The sequence below is a fragment of the Scleropages formosus genome, chromosome 5 (genome assembly GCF_900964775.1).
Source record: "Scleropages formosus chromosome 5, fSclFor1.1, whole genome shotgun sequence".
Lineage (NCBI taxonomy): Eukaryota > Metazoa > Chordata > Actinopteri > Osteoglossiformes > Osteoglossidae > Scleropages > Scleropages formosus.
In genome coordinates, this window is record NC_041810.1 from 2,007,777 (window position 1) to 2,032,288 (window position 24,512).

The 24,512-nt window shown below is 45.2% G+C and overlaps 2 protein-coding genes across 2 annotated transcripts in view; one reads left to right on the forward strand and one right to left on the reverse strand.

The window, feature by feature from the left end:
- The window catches only part of cdk17 (cyclin dependent kinase 17), a 56,183-nt gene extending 44,041 nt beyond the window's left edge, over positions 1-12,142 (reverse strand). Inside the window, exon 1 of the mRNA XM_029252286.1 lies at positions 11,688-12,142. The gene's annotated coding sequence lies outside the window, so the exon portion shown is untranslated. The remainder of the gene's footprint in view (positions 1-11,687) is intronic.
- Positions 12,143-14,004: 1,862 nt separating this feature from the next.
- On the forward strand, positions 14,005-23,929 carry phyh (phytanoyl-CoA 2-hydroxylase). The gene is made up of 9 exons (XM_018739500.2): positions 14,005-14,246; positions 14,768-14,826; positions 14,978-15,088; positions 18,108-18,276; positions 19,180-19,261; positions 19,397-19,578; positions 20,666-20,815; positions 21,473-21,601; positions 22,469-23,929. Exons 1-9 carry the CDS (start codon positions 14,181-14,183, stop codon positions 22,520-22,522), a joined length of 1,002 nt encoding a protein of 333 aa, XP_018595016.2. The 5' UTR covers positions 14,005-14,180; the 3' UTR covers positions 22,523-23,929.
- Positions 23,930-24,512: the final 583 nt, after the last annotated feature.

Sequence of the window (24,512 nt, forward strand, 5' to 3'; positions counted from 1 at the left end):
AATGACAAGTTGATAGGGGGGTGGGGGCCGCTAGGGGCTGATGAATAAGTCAGAGCGGACAGCGGCATCAAGGATCCCGTCATCAAACAGAATTATTAACCAGCTGCAATTAGAAGCAGGGAATTCGACGGTGCCTGGCGGAAAGTGCCGGTCTGATCTCATCTTCTTCTTTCTTGCCTTCCCATCGAGTGCTACACCCCCCTTCAGACTGCAAGGCGACGCACAGAGCAGCGGCAGCAGGTGGGCGGATGCTGCAGAGAGCCGAGCGGGAATGACGGGCGAGAAAAGGTAGCTGTTCAACGCAGCTGGAGAGATGGCACAGGTTTGAAACAGATATCCAGAGGAGCGGCAGAGGGGTCGGTGCAATAATCAGGGCTCTTCCGAAACTCACGGGGGCGTGGAGTGACAGATCGCAAGTGGAAGAGCGCGGATCTGTTCCGCTGCGATGTGTCACAGATTTGCTGCATGGACATCGAAACTATGAGAGCAGGTGGACTCAAACCAGGACCCACCCACACAACAGTGACTCTGATGCGGGAGCTCAGCAGGTAGCAGTGGTGCCTCGCAGCACCTGGGCAGTGCATCTATGTGGGTTAGAATCTATGAGCCTTGAGTCTATGCAGTGGTTACATGTTCTCCCATGTTTCGTGTGGGTTTCCTGTGGATGCTCTGGTTTCCTCTCAGAGAGGAAACACACATTGCTCTGGTAGGCTGGTGACTGATGAGCCCGGTCCATCGCTGTTACATTTCTCCAAGTGTGCGAATGATTGTGGGCACTTTACAGCAGTGTACGACGCCCGCGTTTCTTTGGATAATGGTGTCAGAAAAACACTAGTTACACGAACACGTAGCACACGCGTGTTGGACTTGAAAGAGCCTGTCGTACGGCGAGGTAGCTTGCATACGCCCCTGCAACCACAGCCCGCGTGTGGAGCTGCGCCGACCTTTTCTTGCATTCGCACAAGTCATTGGTGCCAGAGGTGCCCTACAGCGGAAGGAAGCATACAGGCCCCACGCAGGATGACGCCTACACTCAATGAAGACGGCCGATTTCACAGCGAACGGATGAAGAATGCAGGAGTCGGTCTCGTAAACCTGCCGCAGGTACCCTGGGTGGAGATCCTCGCTCACCTCTTCCCATCTACCCGTGTAGCTCCTGCCGGGGACCCTACAGGTAGATAAAGGCCACTCTCAGCAGACACGACCATGGGGCTACACAGGTGGCACAGTGGTTAGAGCTGTCATCTTGCAATTAAAAGACCCAGGTCTGAATCCCATCTCCTGCTGTCCTGGACCCCAAAGGTCGTCGGTTCAAGTCTTGTTCCTGCCATTGCTGTACCGTCTTTGTGAAATACGTTTCTCCTCAGGATTGAAAGAGACAGCAGGTAGAGTAGCTGTTAGAACTGCCCCTGCGCTCGAAGGGCGATGGGTTCGAATCTGCAGCTGTAGTATCGCTCATCAAGTTACATACCCTCAACTGACACAGTAAAAATTACCCAGCAGTAAAACTCTGCTTCTGTTCATCAAGTGAAGAGCCGTAACACACACAGAGGGTGGTTTTTGTGTCATTACTGCAATGGCCCAGGGAACTGCGGTCTTACACTGAAGTTGTGCGTTTTTCACTCTGCCCTGCTTGAGATTCACAAATTGCCCAACAGGAAGGGAGCAACAGGGAATCCGTCCCCCCAGAGGACAGTACAGTAACATCCTGGAGGCTCTCTGGCTGAATTTCTCACATTCCTCACATTCTGCACAGTGGACACATGAGGCCAAAGACGCGCACGCGCACACACACACGCGCACACACACACACACGCGCGCACGTGATTATGCAGCAAAATCATCTCCTTCCTGGCCTGTGAAATCATAGCCGAGTAGTGTCCCGATTGGCTGGTGCCACCTTGCTGAACTGCACTGTGGTCAATTTGGTGAGAGGACACACAGGGGGGGTCGGGGTGTCCCAAGCTCACAGGCGTGGGCAACAGGGGCACCGTGCATGACCTGGCTGAAGGAGATGTTCAATGCTAGGCCTTAGCAACCGTATCTCACCGGGATCTCAGAGTCTCTTAATTTGCTCGCAGAGGACCTTGTCTTTACGTGCACAGGATCCAGAGCGCACACATTCATTTTGCTGATGTTTCTCCTAAGCAACTTGCAATGTTAAGCTACTTAGAATTATTTACTCTTTTATGTGGGGAAGCAATTATACGGTAAAGTACTTTGCTCAAGGGTACTACAGCAGAAGGTGGTGAAACCAGCAACCTTTGGATCAAAAGGCAGCAGGTCTAACCACTAAGCAATCAGCTGCCCCACACAAGGATACCACCCACCCACGGTAGACACACAAGGTGTGACATTCCGGACTAACAAGTCCTCCCCCACCACTCAAACACCGACTTGTTGCTCCAGAAGTTTCTTTCCGTCACGACACAGAGCCAGGGAGCATCTTATTATATCACATCTCCTATCATTACTGTGGAACCCACCGCTCGACTACACAAACACAAAGTGCTGTTAAAAAAAAAAAAAAAAAAGAAATCGAATTTATACACCACTGATACAATTACTTACATAATCTATTACATAACAACGAGAAGGAATTAAATAAAGGCGAGTTAAAGCGCGAGGAAAGCCAGAAAAGGGACAGAACAGTCCACTTCTGAAAAGAACTGAGCTGCTGGCACAGTTGCCCATCGTTTATGTTCACATTCAGTCACTTAACCTGCGCTCTTCTCCAGAGACTTACAGCGTTAAGCAACAGACACCGATTTACCCATTTATATAGCTGGGTGATTCTTACTCTTTCAGTTCAGGGTAAGTACCATTCTCAGGGCTACAACAGCAGTAGGTGAGATTTGAACCCAGGTGCTTCGATCGCAAGATGGCAGATACCCTTTGAGCTGTACATTAAAATTAAACAATTTAAGCGGGTAACTCCAGTTGAGCCCCGAATGATGACTGATTCATCCATCCATTCATTCATGGTGCAATTAACATGGGTAGCATTTCTCATTGTGTTATTGATCATCAGCGCTCGTGAACACCAGAGACAAGCTGTGAACACCGCAAGAGAGATGAATTTAGCGTGTCACGCTCCTGCTGCGTCAACTACCGGGCTGGGTCATGATCACACAGCTCCAACCGCTCCACCAGAAAAAACCCTCAGCCACCACGGTACCCTGTGACCCGGTACCACAGAACAGGTGAACAGGACTGGGCTTGTGGAGAACAGCTTTTTACTTTTTATTCACAGCTATAGCAAATAAAACACTTACTGGAGCAATTTAGGGTAAGTACCACGCTCAAGAGTATGATAGCCGGAGGTGGGACTCGAACCTGCAACCTGGTGGCAACTTGAACCACTATGCTACCAGCTGTCAAACACTGTTTTGAAAGCAGTGGACAGTGACATCAGCAGGAATGATACTGAAGGGAGCAGCTTTGCCTCTTCACACATGGACTCTCTCTCTCTCTCTGACATACAAACAACCAGCTGAGGCATTTTCTTCCTAGACCTTGTTCTTACAGTTATGTTATTCCACAACAGAAATGAGGAACTTTACCCGTTTTAATGGGATGAATTGTCCAGCAGTCTGTATCGAACAGGGATTTGTATTTTGATAAGGTGCAAAGTGAATAAAACGAACATCTCCTTCCACAGTAACCTTCGTCAAAGTATTAACCTTGAAATGATGCAGTAAAAAATGCCCCGCTGTAGAAATGGGTAAAAGTGTAAGGAGGGTAACGTTGTAATTTGCTCAGTAATTTGGCTTTATCGATTGTCCTCGTTGTTATATAACAGCGAGAGGAAAAAGCATCAGAAATGCATGTGCGTGTATCTGGCGGCAGCTTCAGCTTCCAGAAAGATTCACCGTTGAGGCCAGGAGAAGTCCACGGCGCACTTAAAACCCAGGGGAACCATATCTTTGCCTTACACGCACAGCAGCCGCACGGAGCGAAACGGAGCCCTCCCTCGTGACGTGTCTTCACACCAGGCCTACGCAAACACTCAACATGGCTCATCGCCCCCTGCCGACACTCGGGGAGGAACCTCGACAGTCTCCCGGCTCCTGTTACACGGCCCGGCAGATGGGATTACCGCTTCCGCGCTCTCGGATCCAAATGCCGGCCCGGAGCGATCCAAGCCAAGCCAACGGCATGCGCGCGCGCACGCACTCACACACAGAAAAACACGCATACACAGAGTCGCCATGCTGAGCAACACCTTGCGTTTGTTTAAGCAGAGCTCCCGTACTGCTCGGCACCACCAATACTGCAGGTGACACTTGCGGGTCCAAGCCAGCGTGCGCCTGGCATTGTCTTTAAAAGCTTGATTGTCACCGAACTGTCCAACACGATCTGACATCACCGCTGCTGTGCCGCCGGGGGCATCGCACCGCAGTAAGCGAGCGGCGCTTGGGGAGGGGGCGGTCCGTGTCTGGCACTGGCGCCGAGGGGTAGGGTGGCACAGCGGCAGCGGGATTGCTGGACCCTCAATGCCACATGACTCAGACGCTGGGCCCTGTCCAGCTGGCCCATGGCGAGGGGGGGTGGGCGCTCTTGGATGAAGGAGCAGCCGGGCTGCAGCTCCACCGAGCACAATGACCCTCTTCAGAGGCAGACGGGCTCAAGCCGAAGCACCGGGTCTCCACATACTCCCGCCAGGGGTCCCGCACGTCGACCCCTCAAAGGCTCCACAAACCATTTGTCCAGTAAAGCAGTGGTTCCATTCGTCCCCAGTGAGAGACTGGACCAATCCCTGTGCTCTGAAGATGTGGACTGTGGAGGTACTGGAGGTCTATCCCTCATCAGCAATCACTGACAGCACAGCGGGGCTCCAGATCCCAGCACCACTAGACGTAGCGACGATGGACACACTGGACAGATTTCCCTCCTCATGTCCATGAACATCCTCTCCTGCAACTCCTGTCCAAACCTGACAGCACTGATCCCAAAGAGACAGACAGACATCACTCATCCGAATGGGGAAAAGGCCACCTGGAATGGACACTGCCAAGCCAGGAGACATGTTCCCCATCATTGCCCACAATCCCCTGCCACCATGGGCCAAAGACAAGTCCCTCCATGCCACCCGCATTCCCCACGCGCCTGGAATAGGCTGCTGCTCCCAGCATTCCCTGGCTCTGCTCCTGGTCGTTGGTGAGCCACGACGAAAGGCACCAGGTGCTGGGTGTGGTGGGGCTGGGCTGCAGAGCTGCCATTCCTCAAATAAGCCCCACCACCTCCAGACCACTACATACAGCACTAGCTACTCCAGGTGTCTCTGTCCGTGGCCAACAAGTGGCTCGGTGACACGTCTTGCTGACCCCGTTTCCCCAGTCACCTCCGCCAGCCACCTAAAATGGAAATTGCCCGCTTCAATGACACAAGGTTATTCCTTAAAGCCATTACCATGCTCCACCTCCCAGAAAATTCTGTGCTGGTTCGGTGGAACGCGGGACAATCGCTGTTTTCATTTCCATCCCGAGCGGATAATCCAGGCCTAGATTCCAGGCTGCGGAATGCAGCGTCCGGCGAGTAGACAATATGAGCGGCCCCATCACGGCCACGAGAAAACAAGGCCTGCAGAGCCACAGCTCTTGTTCATCTGAGGGCAGCCCTCACCAGAGCAGTGAAAGACACTGTGTGTGTCCCTCTTGTTTTACTGTTCCCAGACAAGCAGAGTATTGTCTCTTCAACAAATAAGCCAAGTGGTCTGAAGTAGGCAAACTTCTCTTTGTAATTATTAAAGACAATAGCAAACCATAAACTGTAAAGACACTGAATATGAATGCACTTTAAAGTCTATTTGCTGCCGATACATTTACTTTCTTTTGTATTTTCTCACACAGGCTTAGATACATTCCCACAAATACTGAATCACAGCTGTTATTGTATGATACAGCTGTTGTCATAGTGCGCACACAGTTTCCCAGTAGACTGCAATAGAAATTACATATGAATTGTAAAATAGGTGGGTAAGAAGTAGCAGGTGGTGAAGGACTCACTTATGAAGGTGTCAGAAGCCCAGAGGGAAAATGGGTCAAAGATGAGTTTAAGAGCCAGCCCGAATGTTCACAAGGACTCAGCAGCTGCGAGGGACAGAGCCATTCCACCACAATGGAGGCAGAAGTGAGACCCAAAGCGAAGGTGAACCGACTGTTCCAAGAGATGAGTTCAAGGCCAGATGGACTTAATGCAAGAGACAGATTATGATTCACTGCTTGGATGAGCTGATAATGCCTGGCAGTTGATACTGGTACCCAACGTACTGCAGATCGCCAGAGTCCATCCAGCAGGAGGATAAAGAGGAGCCATTTATTCACGTAATCATTATAGCACAGCAACGCTGCCTATGAGATGGTTAAATCTTTAGCAATTACAAATGAAAGCCAGCAAGTTCTACAGATGACACGTCAAATTAAAAGAGCCTGAAAGACACAGGAGCACAATAAGGGCGCAGCTGAGCGAAAACACACACACACACACACACACACACATTTGTCCAGCTTGCCCATAACGCAGAGGCACTTGACTGACAGTAAGCAGAAACACTTCCACTACAGCTGTGCCATGAAAAATAGCGCATGTGCTCCTTGGGCCAAGCTTTTCTCTTCTGCCGAAAGAAAACAACACGGCTTCTTCCAGATGCATCAGGCCATCCGGAGGAAAAGGTTCAACCTGGTGAGACAGACCGTTTACACTTATAAAGCATGCACCCAATAGTCATGTTCCCAACACAAAGTACATTTAGCGAATGGGGAGAACCAGTCTCCCCCATCTACTGGTGATGGAACACTGCAGGAAGCCACCCGTCCACTTCCCAACGATGATGACCAGTGACTCCTCTTAGACCAATCGACGGGCCCGTCGATGGCTTGACACACCCAAGTATGCTCAAAGGGCCAAAATGTAACCAGAGCCACACCTGTTTCATTCCTTGCAAAATAAATGTATAAATCAGTGTTGGTAGTTTTGTACATTGCTTTGAGGAAAAAAGCCCAAAAAAAAAAAAAAAAAAACCTTTTCCAATACATGCCAAACTAGGACAGTTAGAATGTAAATCTATCTGAGCTGTGGACAGTCAAGCAAAAACTTACAAAACTTACAAAAAATTAACGTTGAGCCCTGAACTTAAACATTACAATATAGCAAGGGCTTTTAACGCATCGCAACTCCTGCTCAGAAGACACCTTAACAGTGATGTTTGTTCCACATCATCCTGCGGCACTTTCAGAGCGTACGCTTCCCTTCTGCCCTCGACACTACCGCTACGTCTTGATAGCACAAATATAACCAGGAGGATATTATACACAACAACAGTCTGCAATCATGTCTCTGCAATAAGGAGGCGTGAGACACAGAGGCTATTCCTGCTCCCCAAGGCAGGTTGTCAATGGCAACAGCACTAGAAGCCATTTTTAGAGACGAGAATCTGAGCAAATTTGTTAATAGGAATTAAAAACGGGAACAAGCGTAAGGAGTCTATGTATAGGCAGAGTCAGAGGGTGGAGGACCTGGCAGCTGTCTGCGTGAGAAACGTGATACTAGCATCCTGACGGCTGCCCTTGACCTGCTCGAACTCGAGGGGACCCACTGACACGGTGACTGAACTGCCGCAGCCTGGTTCGCATCGCTCCCTAGGCACCTCGGTGCCAAACCAAGCAACGCCACAGCTGCCAGCTCACACTGGAGCTTGCGCGAGGGAGATAAGCCCCCCCAACAGCACCAGGGCCAATCCCGCTCCGCTCCTAAGCGGACCGTACATATGACCGACCCGATACCATCGTCGGACTGCGGGACGCCATTGTGTGAGCCGTACCGCAAGGGCCACAAGTCCTCGGCAACAGCAGAGAGGAAGGAGACCTGCTTCATGCCCAGACGATACCAGCCTACACACGCAGCATCCCTGCGCTTGACCCCGTGTGGTAGGGGTGCCAACGTCGATGCCGACTATGCCTGCATTTCCCCATGTCGCCTCCCCCCACTCGCACACCCCCTCTGAACAAGACTGAGCCAAAGGATCCTTCTGGAAATCTCCCCCCTTCATTTACATCAAAAAGACGACGCAGACAAAGCCGTCACATTCAGTGGGGGTAATTCCCCCTTCTCCTGGGAGAAGTAGGGGTGGTGGGGTTTTTTTTTAAATAAAAATTAAAAAAAAAAAAAAAAAGATGCAGAAGAAGAAGAGGGAAGGGCAGACTTTAGGGGAAACAACAGAGGGCACACAGAATCAGCACCGTCTTCCAAGGGCGCTGCAAACAGAAGCCGCCCCCGGACCCCCCGGCAGGGAACGCCGCAGCAACCCACATCTCGGCTCAGCGCTACCTACAGGGTGTCGAAAGCGTGATAAAATGGGATTTGGGTCACACTAAGTACATGCTTTTTAATGAGGCTTAGCCAAGACGTCTTTGTGCGAACACTAACATCAAGAGTTTGGTGCCTATCAATTAAGAAATATAAATGTGAAATGCAAAGAGCAGCTAGTGTAGCAGTGGGACCTGCGACTCAACACCGACACAAAGACATGGGAACACATTGTTTCAGTGGCCCACTTTCGAACCCAGTTCTACTGACAGGGCGCTTGTGTGAAATGCATTTCTTTTTTCATATAACAGGCTTATCTGTCCAAGACAAGCACATTTTTGCCAGTTATGGGTCATTTTATCTCCACAAGAGACATTTCATTCTGTACCAAGGCTTGTATCAGATGTTTTGAGACAGAGACACACATTTGGTCTCAAAACCAAAAAGTTTTTGTCTCTCAGCAGTGTCAGTTTGCTAAATCTGTGTAGCTAAATTGAGTGTATTAACTCCACTGTTACCATGGATACAACGAGCACACGCGTACAAGTAGGGTTCGAATGGTGGTGGCTGGACTCCTCTCCTTTCATAGAGGCCCTGGATGGAGACACATTTCATCGATTTATTAAGTCACACTTCTTCCCTAAAAAACCCAACTACTGTAAATACTTCCTACTTAGGTCACACTGACCAATGAAAGCCATCGATTACAGTAAATCTAAACCATTAAAAAAAACTGATTCAATACTATTATTTACTTGATTTTCTCCACAACAACTTTCAGGGTTAAGCTATTCACACATTTATACCACAAGGTAATTTTTACTGGAGGAATTCAGGGTAAGTGTCTTGATCAACAATAATAGAGCTGAATCAAATTTTAAAATTAGTCTTTAAGTCCAAGCTCTAACTACTACGGCACCTGCTGCCCATAATATTGCATGTTTTGTTATTTTAAATATGTTGGTGTACCACTGCCATGGAAGAAAATGGTTTTATTCTTATTTTAATGAATTTAAGGTAATATTTTAGTGCAAAAACCAATTGTTTTTTTCCCCCCATAAGAAATAATGGTAATTTGACCCCCTCACAAGAGCAATTTGCCTAATGAGGTGATCTCATGGAACGAATTAACCGCATCGCACGAAGGATGAGTGCATTCGATTCCTGAAAGGAACCTGCTGTTTTCTTGCACGGTTAAGAACCGTGCAGCCCTGCTAAGAAGTGGGGGGAGGGGCACTGTCACCCAAAAGCTTTACAGATCTAATCCACACCTGCCCCTCCCTCTGGCAATCTGACACAGGGACACCCAGGACCTAACAGCACTGTTGGCGAAATCGCCAGTATCACAGAGATCAAAGGCGGCCACTTCTCAATGGCCACGCCGGTTTGTCAGGAGCGGCAGGGAGGCGACTGACCCCCAAGGGCAGCCAGATTTTGTGTGCAAAGCTGATCCCACACACGGCCCTTCGGGACCCCAGCAGATAAGGGATGCTGCTCTCGCTGATCCGAGGCACGTCTCTGAGGAGCACCGGCCTCCCACTTATGACACTGATCCAACACCCTTCCGTTATGGATACCGGGAGATAAGGGGCGCTGCTCACGCCGATCATCAACCCATCCCTGAGGAGTAGCGGCTTGTCAGAAAGCGCACTGGTGAGAAAACTGGCCCGTGTGCCGTGTGTGTTTCGTATTCTGTATTACAGCATCAGCTAAATGAACAAAGCAGTGTGTACTTAGGCATTAGGGAGGAATATAGAATAAAGAAACATATTACCTTGGTTAATTTTAAACACTGAATACACAACAACACCGCATAACAGTCTCCGGTAGTAATCCAACACTCAGACTTTCATTTTTTTATAATAGTCAATGTATAACCAGGAACCTTATAACCGAATAATAACAGCCGAGTTTGTCTACTGTATGACTATAACATATAGATGAGGACTATGAATGTCAAAGGAGTGCAATATTTTACTTAATAAATACAACAGGAATTTTGAGAGAAACCATTAGAGAAAATATCACATTTGGGGGAGGAGGGGGAAAAAAAAAAAAAAAAAAGAAAACTTAATAGGATAATATTTCTTGCTGCAATCTGTTTCCAGTCATTGTGCCAATATTGTTGCAAGGTTACATGATCCATGAGGCCTGACATTTCTATGCGAAAGACATTGTTTTGTTTTATTTTAAAACAGGGGACTGTTTAGGCAGTCAAAATCCCTTCAGCGCAGCCAAATCTTGCACTTTAAACAGTAAAACTGGCAGGACTAGCGTGCCATTTCCTTTCCTACAACAACCGAGCGCGAATCCACGCACCATGGTCCATGTGCATGTCACTCCGTAACAGTCCATACGCTCACGGCACAACCGGGGTTGTTACACAGTAACAGTCAACACAGTCGCACTACAACCGAACCGGGTGCGAATTCACACACCATCACTCCGTTACAGTTAATACATTCCCTAAGCAACAGTCTCCACGTCCAGTGCACAGCCGAGTGTGTCATTCCGTAACAGTCCACTGTCATCGCTGACTGTCATACCGTGGCGTGACAGTTCAGCCACAACACAACCAAGTGTGTCATTGTGTCGCTCCGCACCAAGGCATACAGTCACAATCACACACAGACACACCACTAACACTCTCTCTCTCAAAAAACATAAGAACATAACTCAACTCCACGACTACCCAGGGCTGCGAACCAAGCCAGTACGTCACCCTTTAAAAAAAGTCCATTCAGCAGAGTGTGTGTGTGTGTGTCAGTCATTCCATAACGGTGCACGAGGGAGAACAGCAGGCGGACTGTTACCGTACCATCATGATTCGGTACCGGTGCCGCACTCACTCACTGCGCTCCCACTGTCTGTGTACCTACCCATTTTTACACTGGCAAAGGTACAGTAAACACCCTAGGCACGCACGCACCGCATCGTCGAAACTGATTCATCAATAAAAACAAAAACGGGTTTTTTTGCAAAAAATTCACCGCAGCGCAGAGAGAGTCTCATACTCACTGAATGACGTGTCGGTGTGTCTGTTTAATCAGCGTGTTTCACAGCAGCAGCAGCAGGAGCAGGAGCAGGCAGGATATCCCCTCGTTATAAAAAATGAAACCACGTCGTAGACTGAGCGGTGCGAGCTCTTCTTTCCCACACACATGTGTTGGCTACGTTAAATTACAATATTAAACCGTGTCACACACTCTGTGTCGGGTAACCGCGGTGCCGTTTTGTCACATTGTTCGCTTAAGTTACATTTTGTCACAACCACGAACGGAACGCTGTGTGTTACGCCGTACGCGTATTCGTCACATCATCATGTAACAGTCACACTCAGTGCTACGTCGTTGTCTCCCGCGACCCAGCGGCTCTCTCACCTCCGCGACTCTCCAGAAGCTCGACGCGTCCCGTCCGCCGAGTCCCCGCTCTTCCCCGAGGCCGGAGGCCGGATGCCGTCGTCACACAGTCGCCGCGAACCGAGCGCTTCAGGGCGGTTGGTTCGTTCACCGCTCGGTCAAGCGAATGGCGAATAAAACCCTCCGGACATGGCCTCCTGGGGACACGAGGCTGCCCTCCCCAAAAAGGACTCCGTGTAAACTTTCGTCTTCCGCACGCAGAGCCGGAGCAAAGCGAATGGTGGCGGTCAGCGTTACAGCACAGAGAACCGAGCTGCGTCTCCTCCTCCTCCGCCTCACTGTGACATCGCTTCAACAACCCACTGCGTGCACCATTACGTCTGACCGACAGCGCCCCCTTTCTGTCGGTGACGTCCCGGAAGCAACCTGCCAATCGCTGCTATCCGAGGTCGCGTGATCGGCGCCTGCGCAGACCGCTCCCCCCCTGCACACACCGGCGCTGTTAGACAGCGGCCTCTAGTGTACAAAGGGTGGATGGACGCGTCCTGCTACAGCAGGTCCTGTCGCGGTTAAGGATGCAAACTTGTATCCAGAAGGTTGTTGACTTAAACCTCCCGTTTTTTTCTACTGCTTTAATCTTCTAGGAAAAAAAAGTACAGTACAGAATTTTTCCAGTAAAAATACCCAGCTGTATAAATAGATCAAATATTGCTTGTTACTTTGGATAAAAGTGTCAGGAATGCAAGAAATCAGTAATAGTTTAATAAATATTAAGAGACTATAGGGTGGTTCCGTTCTTCTGCCTCGCCCTTGTGTATTCCAGCGATATCGATTCCATTGACACTGCGTGACTCATGTATAAAGGTGCAAGGGCCCAATGCCAACACGATAAGGTCCTGCATACACTTACTTTTATTTATTTCGCACATGCTTTTCTTCAAGGCGACATACATCTCATAGAAAATACAATGTGTACATCACACTAGGAGAAGGAGAGACTTAGATGCAGACGCGTGATTCTAAAGTACACTTTGTTACTTTCCACCATATGAACCAATGTACATCACACGAGCAACTGCACAAAGGTTTATCAAAATTATCAACAATTACTAATAACATTCCTAGTAATTTTTTTAAATTAAACATTTACATTACAGGAGTAGCTGTGTGAAGGTTTGTCCGTTGTTCAACAGTTATGATCTCAAAGTTATACAGCATGAACATTTACACATTACGTGAACTTAAGGGATCACGGGTGAAGTGAGTCTGGGAGAGGCGAGTTTTAAAACGGTGGCACAGCAAGTAGTGCTGCTGTCTCACAGCACTGGGTTGTGTAAGAGGACATGGGTTCGATCCCTGCTCAGTCTGTGTTGAGTTTGCATGTTCTCCCTGTGTCTGCCTGGGTTTCCTCTGGGTGCTCTGGTTTCCTCACACAGTCCAAAGACATGCTGTTCAGGTTCACCCACAGCATGTGTGTTGCACTGATGTATGGATAAGTGACCCAGTGTAAATAGTGTATCTAGCAGTGTAAGTCACCATGGTGAATAAGGTGTGTGGGCTGATAACACTACATAGAGTTCATTGGAAGTCAATATGGAGAAAAGCATCTTCTGAATATAAATGATACGCTGCTCTGCATATTTTTTAAGTCATGTTTGAGGTAGCTTTCTCATTTTTGGGGTTCCTGTCCAAGATTGGGAGTCCATTTCAATTGTTTATAAAGCATTTATAAAACATTGATGATCAACTCATATTGTGTTGCACCTTTTCACAAAACTTCATTCCTTGTCATTATCGCAAGTTCTGCACTTCTTTTTGGAGTTTATGGCCTAGACTACATGGACACAGGTGTGTGTGTGTGTGTGTGACAACTCCTGTGTCCTACAATTCTGACTGCAGACATCAGAAATGTACAAAATACAAACAAAACAGAGAAAATTCAGTGAGACTGGTGATTATTAATTATCATTAATGTCATATGTTCAGATGCTGAACACAATCGTATTTAGCTGTGGAAACAATGAAAAATATTAAAATATAATTAATCTAATTTGGCATAATTTGTAAAGATGCAGTTATAAAGTGGAATAGTAATAATGAACTGAATTCTGTTGTATTTAAAAGTGCAAAAAAGGTTCTTTTGGTGTAACTGAAAGTTCAACAGGACGCCGAGTCGTAAACAAATCTTTAAATTTACACTTACACACACACACACCTTGAAATGATTTAAATAAGTTTTGTCTACATCAGCACTGATGTTTTATATCATGCAGCACAATAAAAACGTTTTTTAATATATAAACAATTATATAATATTACATAATGCGGGCCGCTGAGGGTTAAATGGAAGGAGACAAAGTGCCGAGATAAGAGCGAGAAACGACCGTCGTCATCATAATAATTCTGTTTGAAGAGACTTTGACCGGGCCGGAGTACCGGACGAAATAGAAAGGTTACGGCGCAAACAAAAATAATTTTAAAACACCGCGCAGAGAGTATTACACAGGAGCAGAGATGTTTCGAGCCACGGACCGCCTAAAGGTCCTCCTGCACCACCTGGATCGTCCTCCCGCAGCTGTCGTATCCAAGTCTTAACGCCGCACAGCAGGCCGGTACTCGCTTCTGGCTGTAGCCGGCCTCGGTGACGTGTCGGGTGGGATAGCGCTCCACGCGAGCCCGGTGTTGTGAAGGCCTGCACACGAGCCTCCGCCTTCTGTCGTTGTACTTATAGGCTCGCTGTTTATGTCGAATTTGGCCTTTAAGTTAAACATTATTCTTACTGCTTCTGGCGGTTTTACTTCAGGGTCGTAAAACTGAACGTAAACGATTTGCTGAATCATTCTTATTGTTGTTGTAATGTTATATTATTTTTTACTTGGCTGGTTCACCTTGGATGGGGTGTGGTGGCGCAGTGGGTCTGGGGTTCGAGTCCTGCTTGGGGGTGCCTTGCGACGGACTGGCGTCCCGTCCTGGGTGTGTCCCCTCCCCCTCTGGCCTTACGCCCTGCCTGTGTTGCCGGGTGGGCTCCGGTTCCCCGTGACCCTGTATGGGACAAGCGGTTCTGAAAATGTGTGTGTGTGGTTCACCTTGACTTTGTTTAGACAGCTTCTTCTTGCACTTCAGCGCAGGCCGTATCCGCCCATTACCGTGTGCCTCTGAGGTGAGTTGGTGCACTTTTTAAAATGGTTTTATTACTTTCTCGTCACTAATAATAATAAATTAAAATACAGGCTAAAAAAAAAAAATATAGAGGCTCCCCAGATGTTTCACAGAGGCATTGTTCCCCATGTTCTCTTTTTACCTACCCCCAGGTACACCCTTGATAATGACCACCTGTCACCTGAACAAAGGCACTTCTATGAAGAGAATGGATTCCTCCTCATTAAGAACCTGGTTTCTGCAGAGGACATTGACCGATTCAGGCAAGTCTATTAATAAAGGATCACGGTGCGTCCCCTTCCCCTCCAGCCTCGTGCCATGCGTTGCCAGGTTATAGGCTCCGGCTCACCACAAGCCCGCTCGGGATAAGCGGTTTTGGTCAGCGTGTGTGAGAGGCCCATTAACTCTATTAGCACCACACCTCTTGGGTAGCTAGAAATTACATTACTTTCATATACTTTTTTTTTATTTTATTTTATTTTCAAAAAGGACAACTGGACTTGCAGAAGTTTTCTTGAAAAACCTGGGTGGTGTCCTGTTTTTCTACAATTAGCAGTACTCTAACAACCCATTAATGGCCAGAAACCCCCAGACCCAAGGTGTAAAGGGGTGTGAAACTGGGGGACAGATGCTAAGACTGTGTTATACATGGCTGATAAGTTGTGTCTCAGTCTACCTTCCCTGTTCAGAGATGGCTTCCTTCACTCCTCTTTCAAGCCATCTGTCTTCTCTGGCTAGAATGTGTACGTTGTTGTCCTCAAAAGAGCGTCCCTTGGCCTTCAGGTGTAGGTGGACCGCTGAGTCCTGACCTGAAGAACTGGCTCTCCTGCGTTGAGCCGTGCGTTTGCGAAGGGCTTGTTTTGTTTCCCCAATATACAAGTCTGTGCATTCCTCACTGCACCGAACTGCATAAACTACATTGCTCTGCTTTTGCCTAGGTGTTTTGGTCTTTGGGGTGAACAGGTTTATGTCTCGGAGTCTTGCTGGGCTTGAAGTGCACAGAGATGTGGTGTTTGTTGAAAATCCTCCTGAGTTTTTCTGATACTCCAGCCACATAAGGGACAGGATGCCACCCAGGTTAATTTGAACAACATCCTCTAATTGTAGGTGATTATTGGGTTGTTAACAGACCCCAGTCATGTGTGTCTCAAGTGGGGTCCACCCACAGATGTTCCAAGTTAAAAACCTAAACTCCCCACCAGTCTTTTAGAACTGAAGAAGCCACTTGGATGAGTGGTGAAATGGTTTCAAGAAAACTCATGCAAGTCCAGTTGTCTTCCCCCCCCCCCCCCCCCCTTTTTTTTTTGGGATATACCATGACCTGGATAATTCACAATCTTCACAGACATATACTTAAATAGATTTGTACCATATTGCATTTTTCTCCTCAGATATATTCTATTTTGCTCTATATTTTTAATACAGTTCTGTTATATTTCTATGTTATTCTACATTTTTAGATCACTATTTTTATCTTACTTTATTATATATTCATATTGCTGTAGAATGTTTCTAATTTCTACTTTACTTGTATTATCACTACTATTACATTTATTTACTGGGGTTCAAGTCCCACTCAGGGCGCCTTGCAACAGACTGGTGTCCCATCCTAGGTGTGTCCCCTCCCCCTCCAGCCTTGCACCTTGTGTTAGGCTCTGGTTTGCCACATCCCCACTTGGGGCAAGCAGTTTCAGCTGCTGTTTGTGCTTAGCAGATGCTTTTTTCCAAAGCAGCTTTCAATGAACTCTATGTAGAGTTATCAGCCAACACACCTTCTTCACCAAAGTGACTTATACTGCTAGATACACTACTTCCAATGGGTTGCTCCTCCATACATCAGTGGAACACACACTCTCTCTGTCACTCACACACGATGGAGGAACCTGAACAGCATGTCTTTGGACTGTGGGAGGAAACCAAAGCACCCAGAGGAAACCCACACAGACACAGGGAGAACGTGTGAACTCCACACAGACTGAGCAGGGATTGAACCCACGTCATCTTACACCACCGAGCACTCTGAGACAGCAGCGCTACTCGCTGTGCCACCATGCTGCCCCTATTGGTATATACTACAGTCAGAAAAGCATTTCACTGCACGTTGTACTAAATATGGTTGTGTGTGTGTGACAAAATTTGATTTTTTTAAATTTGGATAGGTAGAAATTTTGTCAACTTACAAGAGGTCGAACTTTGCACTTTTCTGAGCACCATCAGTTAATTTACCCACAGCTCTTTTCACAGTTCTTTTTTTCCATGTGGAAACTTCTCAGCACTTGCAGTGCTGGAGGTCAATAGATTTCATACTATATAAGACGTCAAAGATTCATGTGTCATTTGCATTCCTTGCTGTTGATGTGAAAGAGCTAGATTTATATTTGAAATATGAATCACAAAACTGGAAAATAAGAGCTGAGCTGTGGTGTGGGCTGGTGGCTTAGTGGTCAGAGCTGCTGTGTTACACTAGGAGGACCTGGGTTCAATCCTCACCTCCTGTTGTAGTACCTTTCTTATCCTAAACCGATACAATGTTGTGTAAATTGGAAAATCACTTTACTGTACGTCCCTAAGTCGATTTGGAGAAAAGTGTCAGTTATATAAATCGATGACCTATAAATGCAAGCCATGTGTTCGAGGGAGGATCACAAACTGCATTTTACACTTCGCTGTAGAGAAACATCACAGACTCTCATACTGCGCACACATTGCAGAAACAAGACAATGTTTTGTGACAGATGAAATTGGTTTGGCAGGAGGAGATGGGTGAGCTTTGACCTGTCCAACCCTCTTGTCAGAAGACATTATTTCTGCAACAAACAGCCCAGCCGCAGAATGTTTAGTGACATCCCCAACACTGGTCACTTGAGGCCAGGCCTTGGAATGTGCTCTTCTCGTTTTGTACGCTTACCATTTGTCGGATCTAGTTAGGGTTTATCACTTTGTCTGTTAATGATGGGCTGTCTTTTCCCAAATTACTTCATGGCATCTATATAGCCATGGAATGCATCTTTCTTTCTCTGGATCCATCCTGAAAAGGGTAGATCAGGAGTTTACTTTTATTCATGTAAGGTATTTTTTTCACTGTGATTTTGAATGTTAATCTGCCTACAATTATTTCTCCATTTATTCAGCTGGGTAATTTTACTGGAGCACTTTAGGGTAAGTACCTTTCTCAAGGGTACGATAGCCAGAGGTGGGATTCACACCTGCAACCTTTGGGTCCCAAGGCCGGAGTCCTTGGAGCACCCAGTTTCACATGTGTTAAATGTTTGTTCTTTTCAGGGAGGAGTTTGAGCGCATCTGTAGGAGGGAGGTGCAGGTTCCCGGCCTGGTGGTGATGCGGGACGTGACCATCGCAAAGTCTGAGTTTGTACCGGACCAGAGGGCTGTGTCTAAACTGCAGGACTTCCAGGAGGACCCAGAGCTGTTTCGCTACTGCAAACTGCCCCAGGTTTAATTGCTGTAATTGAAACTGCTCCATTTTAGAATGAAACTCCTGATCCCTCCTCTGTGTTTGAATAGAATCACTCTGCATCTTATGAATGGTCCAAATATACATACAAAATTTTGCAGTTTCTTTTCCTTTTAATTCTGTTTTCTTCATTCTTCAATTTTTTGTTTGCAAATTTATGATCCCAGCCAACAGATGTCAGTAAAATACAATCAAATGGAATAGGAACCTGAGGCCTCTAATTTAATTTGCTTCTGCAGTATTTACAGCTTGTGTCTGGGGTTTGTGAGTGCTGGTGATCAGTAGCAGGATGGGGAATGTTGCCTGTGTTTACAGGGTAAATCAGTCAAAAGTCTGAATTGAATGAGTTTGTGAAGATTTCTACTTAACATTTTTTAAAACTTTAACATAGTCTTAATAAAAATAGTATTTTTAAAATTTATTACAGAATTAAACCTGCAAATAAAGCAAGATACATCTGTATTATTAAGTTTTTATTGATTGTGACTTAGGGGGCAAACGTGACATTAGAATGACAAACAAAACAAGGCAGGAACAGCATTCCATGTTTGTAAATTGAGGAGCCGGTGTACTTATACACTGAAACTCATCTTTCCCTCAGGTCTGAATACTGATACATGGATATTCATAATCTGTCCCCCAGGTCTGAATATTAATATACTGATGTTCATAATTCTTCCCCAAATGTCTGAATACTGATTCACTGATGGTCCTTCCCACAAGCCAGAATTCTACCTTCTGAGTAATAAAATGCAAATAGTCAGAGCTCCTGACACAAATACACTGGTAAACAGATAAAGAGTGGCCCAAAAACCAGTAATGACAACATTAACTCTTGGAAGTACACTGTCCTGTGTTCACTGCCATTTATACTGCTTTCAGATCCTCAAGTATGTGGAGTGCTTCACTGGGCCGAACATCATGGCCATGCACACTATGCTGATCAACAAGCCACCTGATGCAGGTGTACTTCTGGCACTTCTTGCCTGGTGGCGTTCTCGCATGCTGGGGATATTTCTCACAGGGTAATATCAGAGTGTGAGGGTTGTGATGCTCTGGGGTGGCTAAATGAGGTGTATGCTGTCCTCCTGCCACCCAGGAAAGAAAACGTCACGTCACCCCATGCACCAGGACCTTCACTACTTTCCCTTCCGACCTGCTGACCGCATTGTGTGCGCCTGGACCGCCATGGAGAACGTGGATCGCAACAACGGTTGCCTTGTCGTCCAACCGGGGACCCATAAAGAAACCCTGAAGGAACACGACTACCCCGAGTGGGAGGTGTGTGCATGGGGACGAGTTCAGGGAGGAGAGATGGGCCTGGGAATTGACAGTGAGCGACTAGTTTTAGTGCCAGTTAGTGCAATGGTTTTCAACCAGGTTGCCATGGTAACCTTGGGTGTCACAGACAGATGCCTTTAGACAAGTATGCATCAGTGCTGGGATCAGCTGCATAGCAAGGTCTCGTTAAGTGGTGTGAACATTTATAATCGGCAGGAACCGGGTGCTGCAAGATGATCAGTAATTTTGAGTTGGATTGATTGTCTTAATTATCTTGATACATTTTTTACACAAGTATTAACTACTACAGCAGAGATGTAATAAATTTCTTGAGAAGATGCCCTATCTTTTATACTGGTACAAATGCCTGATCAATGACTAAGCTAAAGAAAATGAATATAATAGCCACTGTCTGCCTTAGATTAGTTTATAGTTGCCTGCCTTCCAATATGTGATCTCTTTTTCCCAGTTTATATGTTGACTTGTCTGAGAAATGTAACGAGTCACATTACTGCTCATTAACACATTTACATTTATTTAGCAGATGCTTTTCTCCAAAGCAACTTCCAACAAACTCTGTGTAGTGTTATCAGCCAACACACCTTATTCACCGTGGTGACTTACACTGCTAGATACACTACTTACAATGGGTCACTCATCCATACATCAGTATTACAATAACACAATATTGGTGAAATATACTTGGGTAAACTGCTCTGACAGAAAATTGACTAGGCGTGCTGTAGAACAGGATATATGACATGATGGTGTTATTGATTTTAAAAAAGCTTGAAAACCACTGATTTAGAGGTAAAGGGTTGTTTGCATTTGGCGATGCAGGAACTGCAGTTTGGTCCTGGAACTACATATGCCTGTTACCCTTCACTTCTAAAGCTTCCAAATGATGTTAAGTGGAGAACTTATGTAGGTTTGCAAGGTTAGGATGTGTTTATTTTTGTGGTGAAATCCAGTCTCCATGGATGATGTCAGTCTCACTTCAAATCCTTCAGTCCAACAAGGGTTCTGGGGTAAACATACTATATGCGATGAGTCCAGTGCTGACCTCTCCACTCGGCTCTTCATTCAGGGTGGGGTGAATAAGATGTATCACGGCATTCGTGACTACCGCAGTCATCACCCCAGACTTCACCTGGTGATGGAGAAGGGGGACACAGTGTTCTTCCACCCTCTGTTGATCCATGGCTCTGGAATGAACAAAACTCAAGGCTTCCGGAAGGTACTCCTCTATAACAGCGCTCTGTTGTTCCATGGTTCAGGAATGAGTTTAGCTTCAACATGTTAGGCAATAACCCATCTCTCTGTAGATCAGCAGTCCTGAGATTAAGTACAGTTACTTCAAGTAAATAAGTACAGATACTGGAATGACTGGATAGACCATGACATTTTTTTTTAACTGTATGAGCATAAATCAAAAAGTATCCACAATAATGTTTGCAGATACTTTTTCTTTTACCTTTGTCAAAAAATTAGAGGCGAAGAGTAGAAACCTAAATTGTGTTTAAAAGTGATCCCCCCCCCAACATACAGCTCTTAATACATAACATGAATTTTTTTTTTTTCTTTTCGAAATGTAGAATTGGAATGAATCGTATCCTTTGCATCAGCCTTCTCCCTCTCATTAAGATCATTAATTTTTCACTGTAGTGGTAGGATATTGGGTGAAATTAAAACAGTTTGATAAAAATGACTTCAGTGTTTTGAGTGATTTGCAAGCGCACAACTCTAAATACAGAAAACAATATACTGTATTTTATTACATCTAGAATTTGAAATGTACTGTACACAGTGACAGACACTTTGTGTGGGGCCCCTGTTGTAATTGCACTGGAATGACCAGTGAGTCGCCTGAGCAGACCCTGGTCTTTGTCTACAGGCCATTTCCTGCCACTACGCCAGCGCAGACTGCTACTACATTGACGTCACGGGAACGACACAGGAAAACATCGGGAACGAAATCAAAGAACTTGCTTTGCAGAAGTATGATTTGGACATCAAATTTCAGGTACCAGACAGAAATCTCCTGGAGTGCTCTTGGCCTTATAAGTTTCAGTTCAGCAGTATAAACAGTTTAATTGTTGAAATTCATCGTTTTAGCAGCATTTAAGGAAGCAAACCTCTCTGGATATAGTGTTCATTCTTGATGTTGCTATGACCGCAAATATACACAAACCTGGTTTAGTTTCTTAATCAGCAGTTTTTAATAATTTTCAGGATCATATCACATAAATGTGGTAGTCTTCATACTAATTTGTGACGTATTTTAATGTGAACTTGTCCCTAAAGTATGGATCAGCTGTTAAGATGTTTTGCAAAACAATTGTAAAGAAGAACAGAAGGCAACTCAACTTTAGTCATTCCTTAAACCCCTCTAAGATCAAGAGATGGGGGAAAATAAAAATTAGATTTACCTCTTGGTTTAAGTAACATTTGGAACATTTGTCTAGTTCCCCCAGTGCCTTTGGATATGGGCTAGTCCACACAAACAATGGGCTGAACTATAACTGGCAGCAGCACATTCTTTGGCTGAGTATTTCAGGAACCTCATGTTGACATTTTACTAAATAATTAGGTTATGAATTTCCTGTTATAACTGATTTTTGACTGTGGCGTGAGGGAGTCCAGTCTTTGATGGCTGTACAGTCACTCAGTCTCTTTATTTTCACCATAACTCACAGTTCTTTATGCAAGTCATTTTTTAGACACTAGGGCCAGGTGTTAATAAATGACTAATGAAAAGGTAACTCAGGGTTTTGCTGACACTTTAGTCTTCAAGGACCAGAGTTCTCATTACTGACACAAATCATTAATGGCTTTTAAGAAAGCCTCATTCCCAGCAAGCGATGTCCATTTTGTTTTATGTCTTGCGCAGGAGTCGTGGGCTCTGAGGGCATGTCTGGTGCAAGGAGAGAGGACATCCCTTTGAGGAAACGAGCTGATGCGTCAACGGGAACAGCACACTCGAGCACCGTCTCACTTCAATGTGAAACAATATCAGTGCTGTGGAGAACATCAGTAGGACCACATGGGTCGCTGGTTATGGGTTGGCTGGGTTCTCTCTGTTCTCCAGGGTTTCTCTCTGGAAAGTAATTGTTTAAAAAAAAAAAAATCTTCACTTCAAAGTTCACATAACATGGAGTAGCAGGGATAAATGACTCATTAATTTTAAGATGAGTCTAAAATCTGTTGGACTTCTGCCCAGTTCTGATTTTACAAGGCTTTAATGCCGTAGTTAATATATTCTGAAGTGACCTAATAATGTTGTTTAATTACAGTACAATTTAGCTCTTGAGGGACTTCTACAGGCTTTAATTTTATAATGTGATGCATTAATAGAAATAGATGGAAAGGAAAGTCAGAATGCTGATTTTATGGTTGGACTTTTTGAGGGTCAGTGCAACGTTCAACAGAAGGTAGTGTTGAGAAGATTATTAATGAATTGTTTGATTTGGACCTTTGCATCACAAAACATATACAGAGAATGGATTATATACTCTGTTGATACTGGATCGTTGTAACTTCTGATCATAAGTGTTGGAACCGTTATCGTGTAGACCTGCTTGTTTTTAATCACTTCTGTTTCAAGTAAGAATAGCCCAGACTTATTTTTAACCTTAATTGATCCAACATTTATCCAAGGAAATGTTCGACTGTGTAAAATAGGCTAATCAAAACAATTTATCCATTTACACAGAGGATATTCTTACTGTATCCCTACATTGATCGGGGTACTAAAGCAGGAGAGAAAATTGAACCTGGATCCATCAGAGCACAAGACAACAGCTTTGCCTTAAAGAAATCAAAATTTAGTTGCTGTATTAGCAGAGGATATAATCTATTAATCTCTTTTAGGGTCTTTTTGGTACTGGTGCCTAATTGCTTATCTGTGGAAATGACTCAGAATAAATTTATTGAATATGTAAAGTTCTTTTACACTGCTTAAATACATACACTTTTTCCAGTGATTTACAAAACTCAAAATAGACTATATATTTATGAATCCAGATATTTTATGAGACCATGCCAGGTTAAATACTTTGCTGCTGCAATTTACTCTGGTCACACATTTCATTCTTTAGGGCTGCTTATATTGTAATTGTAAACACTAGCTAATGGTAATTTTTTTTTATACAGTGCCTCCAGAGGTCTGATACCTCAATGCACTGAGTTCACATATTCTTTTCAACAAAGGCTATACCATCAATGAATGGTGATATATTTTTTTTTTTGGTGATTTTTTGCTGCAGCAGTGCAGCATGGTTCAGCAGAGGTAGGTGAGCAGTTAATCAGGTCTAAGTGCTTTATAACACTAAACCTCTGCACTACAACCAAATTTTATGCTTTTCCTTATGACATCGTCACACCAGCTTTAGTTCAGCCTATATCTATACATAATGTATCCATGTTGTAGGACATCACATAACATTCTCCTTCTTGTCTGGATATATACAACATGTAGCTTATGTGAGCAGAGAAAAATAAATCATGAGTCCGAACTCAGCTGAAGTACAGTACTGTAGAGTCCAATGCATTTTCTTTTTCCATAGCAGTTTATGCTGCCTACAATGTTTATACAACTAAACATGTACAGAAGAATTGATGCTGCTTTCCACTATGCTCAAGGTTTCTTGAGCTCTACATAAAATTAGATCCTGCAATGTACCAGTTTTAAGTACAAAGTTTGATTACAGTATCACATGATCAAAATTATTTCCATCCTGATATATATCAAGAGTAATATATTCTCATTCACTGAATATATTTACATTTTCAAAGCTGTAGTTGTCATCCTCCCTCAAGTTATGTGATGCAAGTCTTTCTAGATCAATTTATTCTGATGCAAAGCTGTCTTTCCATGCTGTCACATGGTCTTTCCCCCGGTGTCAGCTGCCCTTTTCACAGCAGTCACTAGCTTA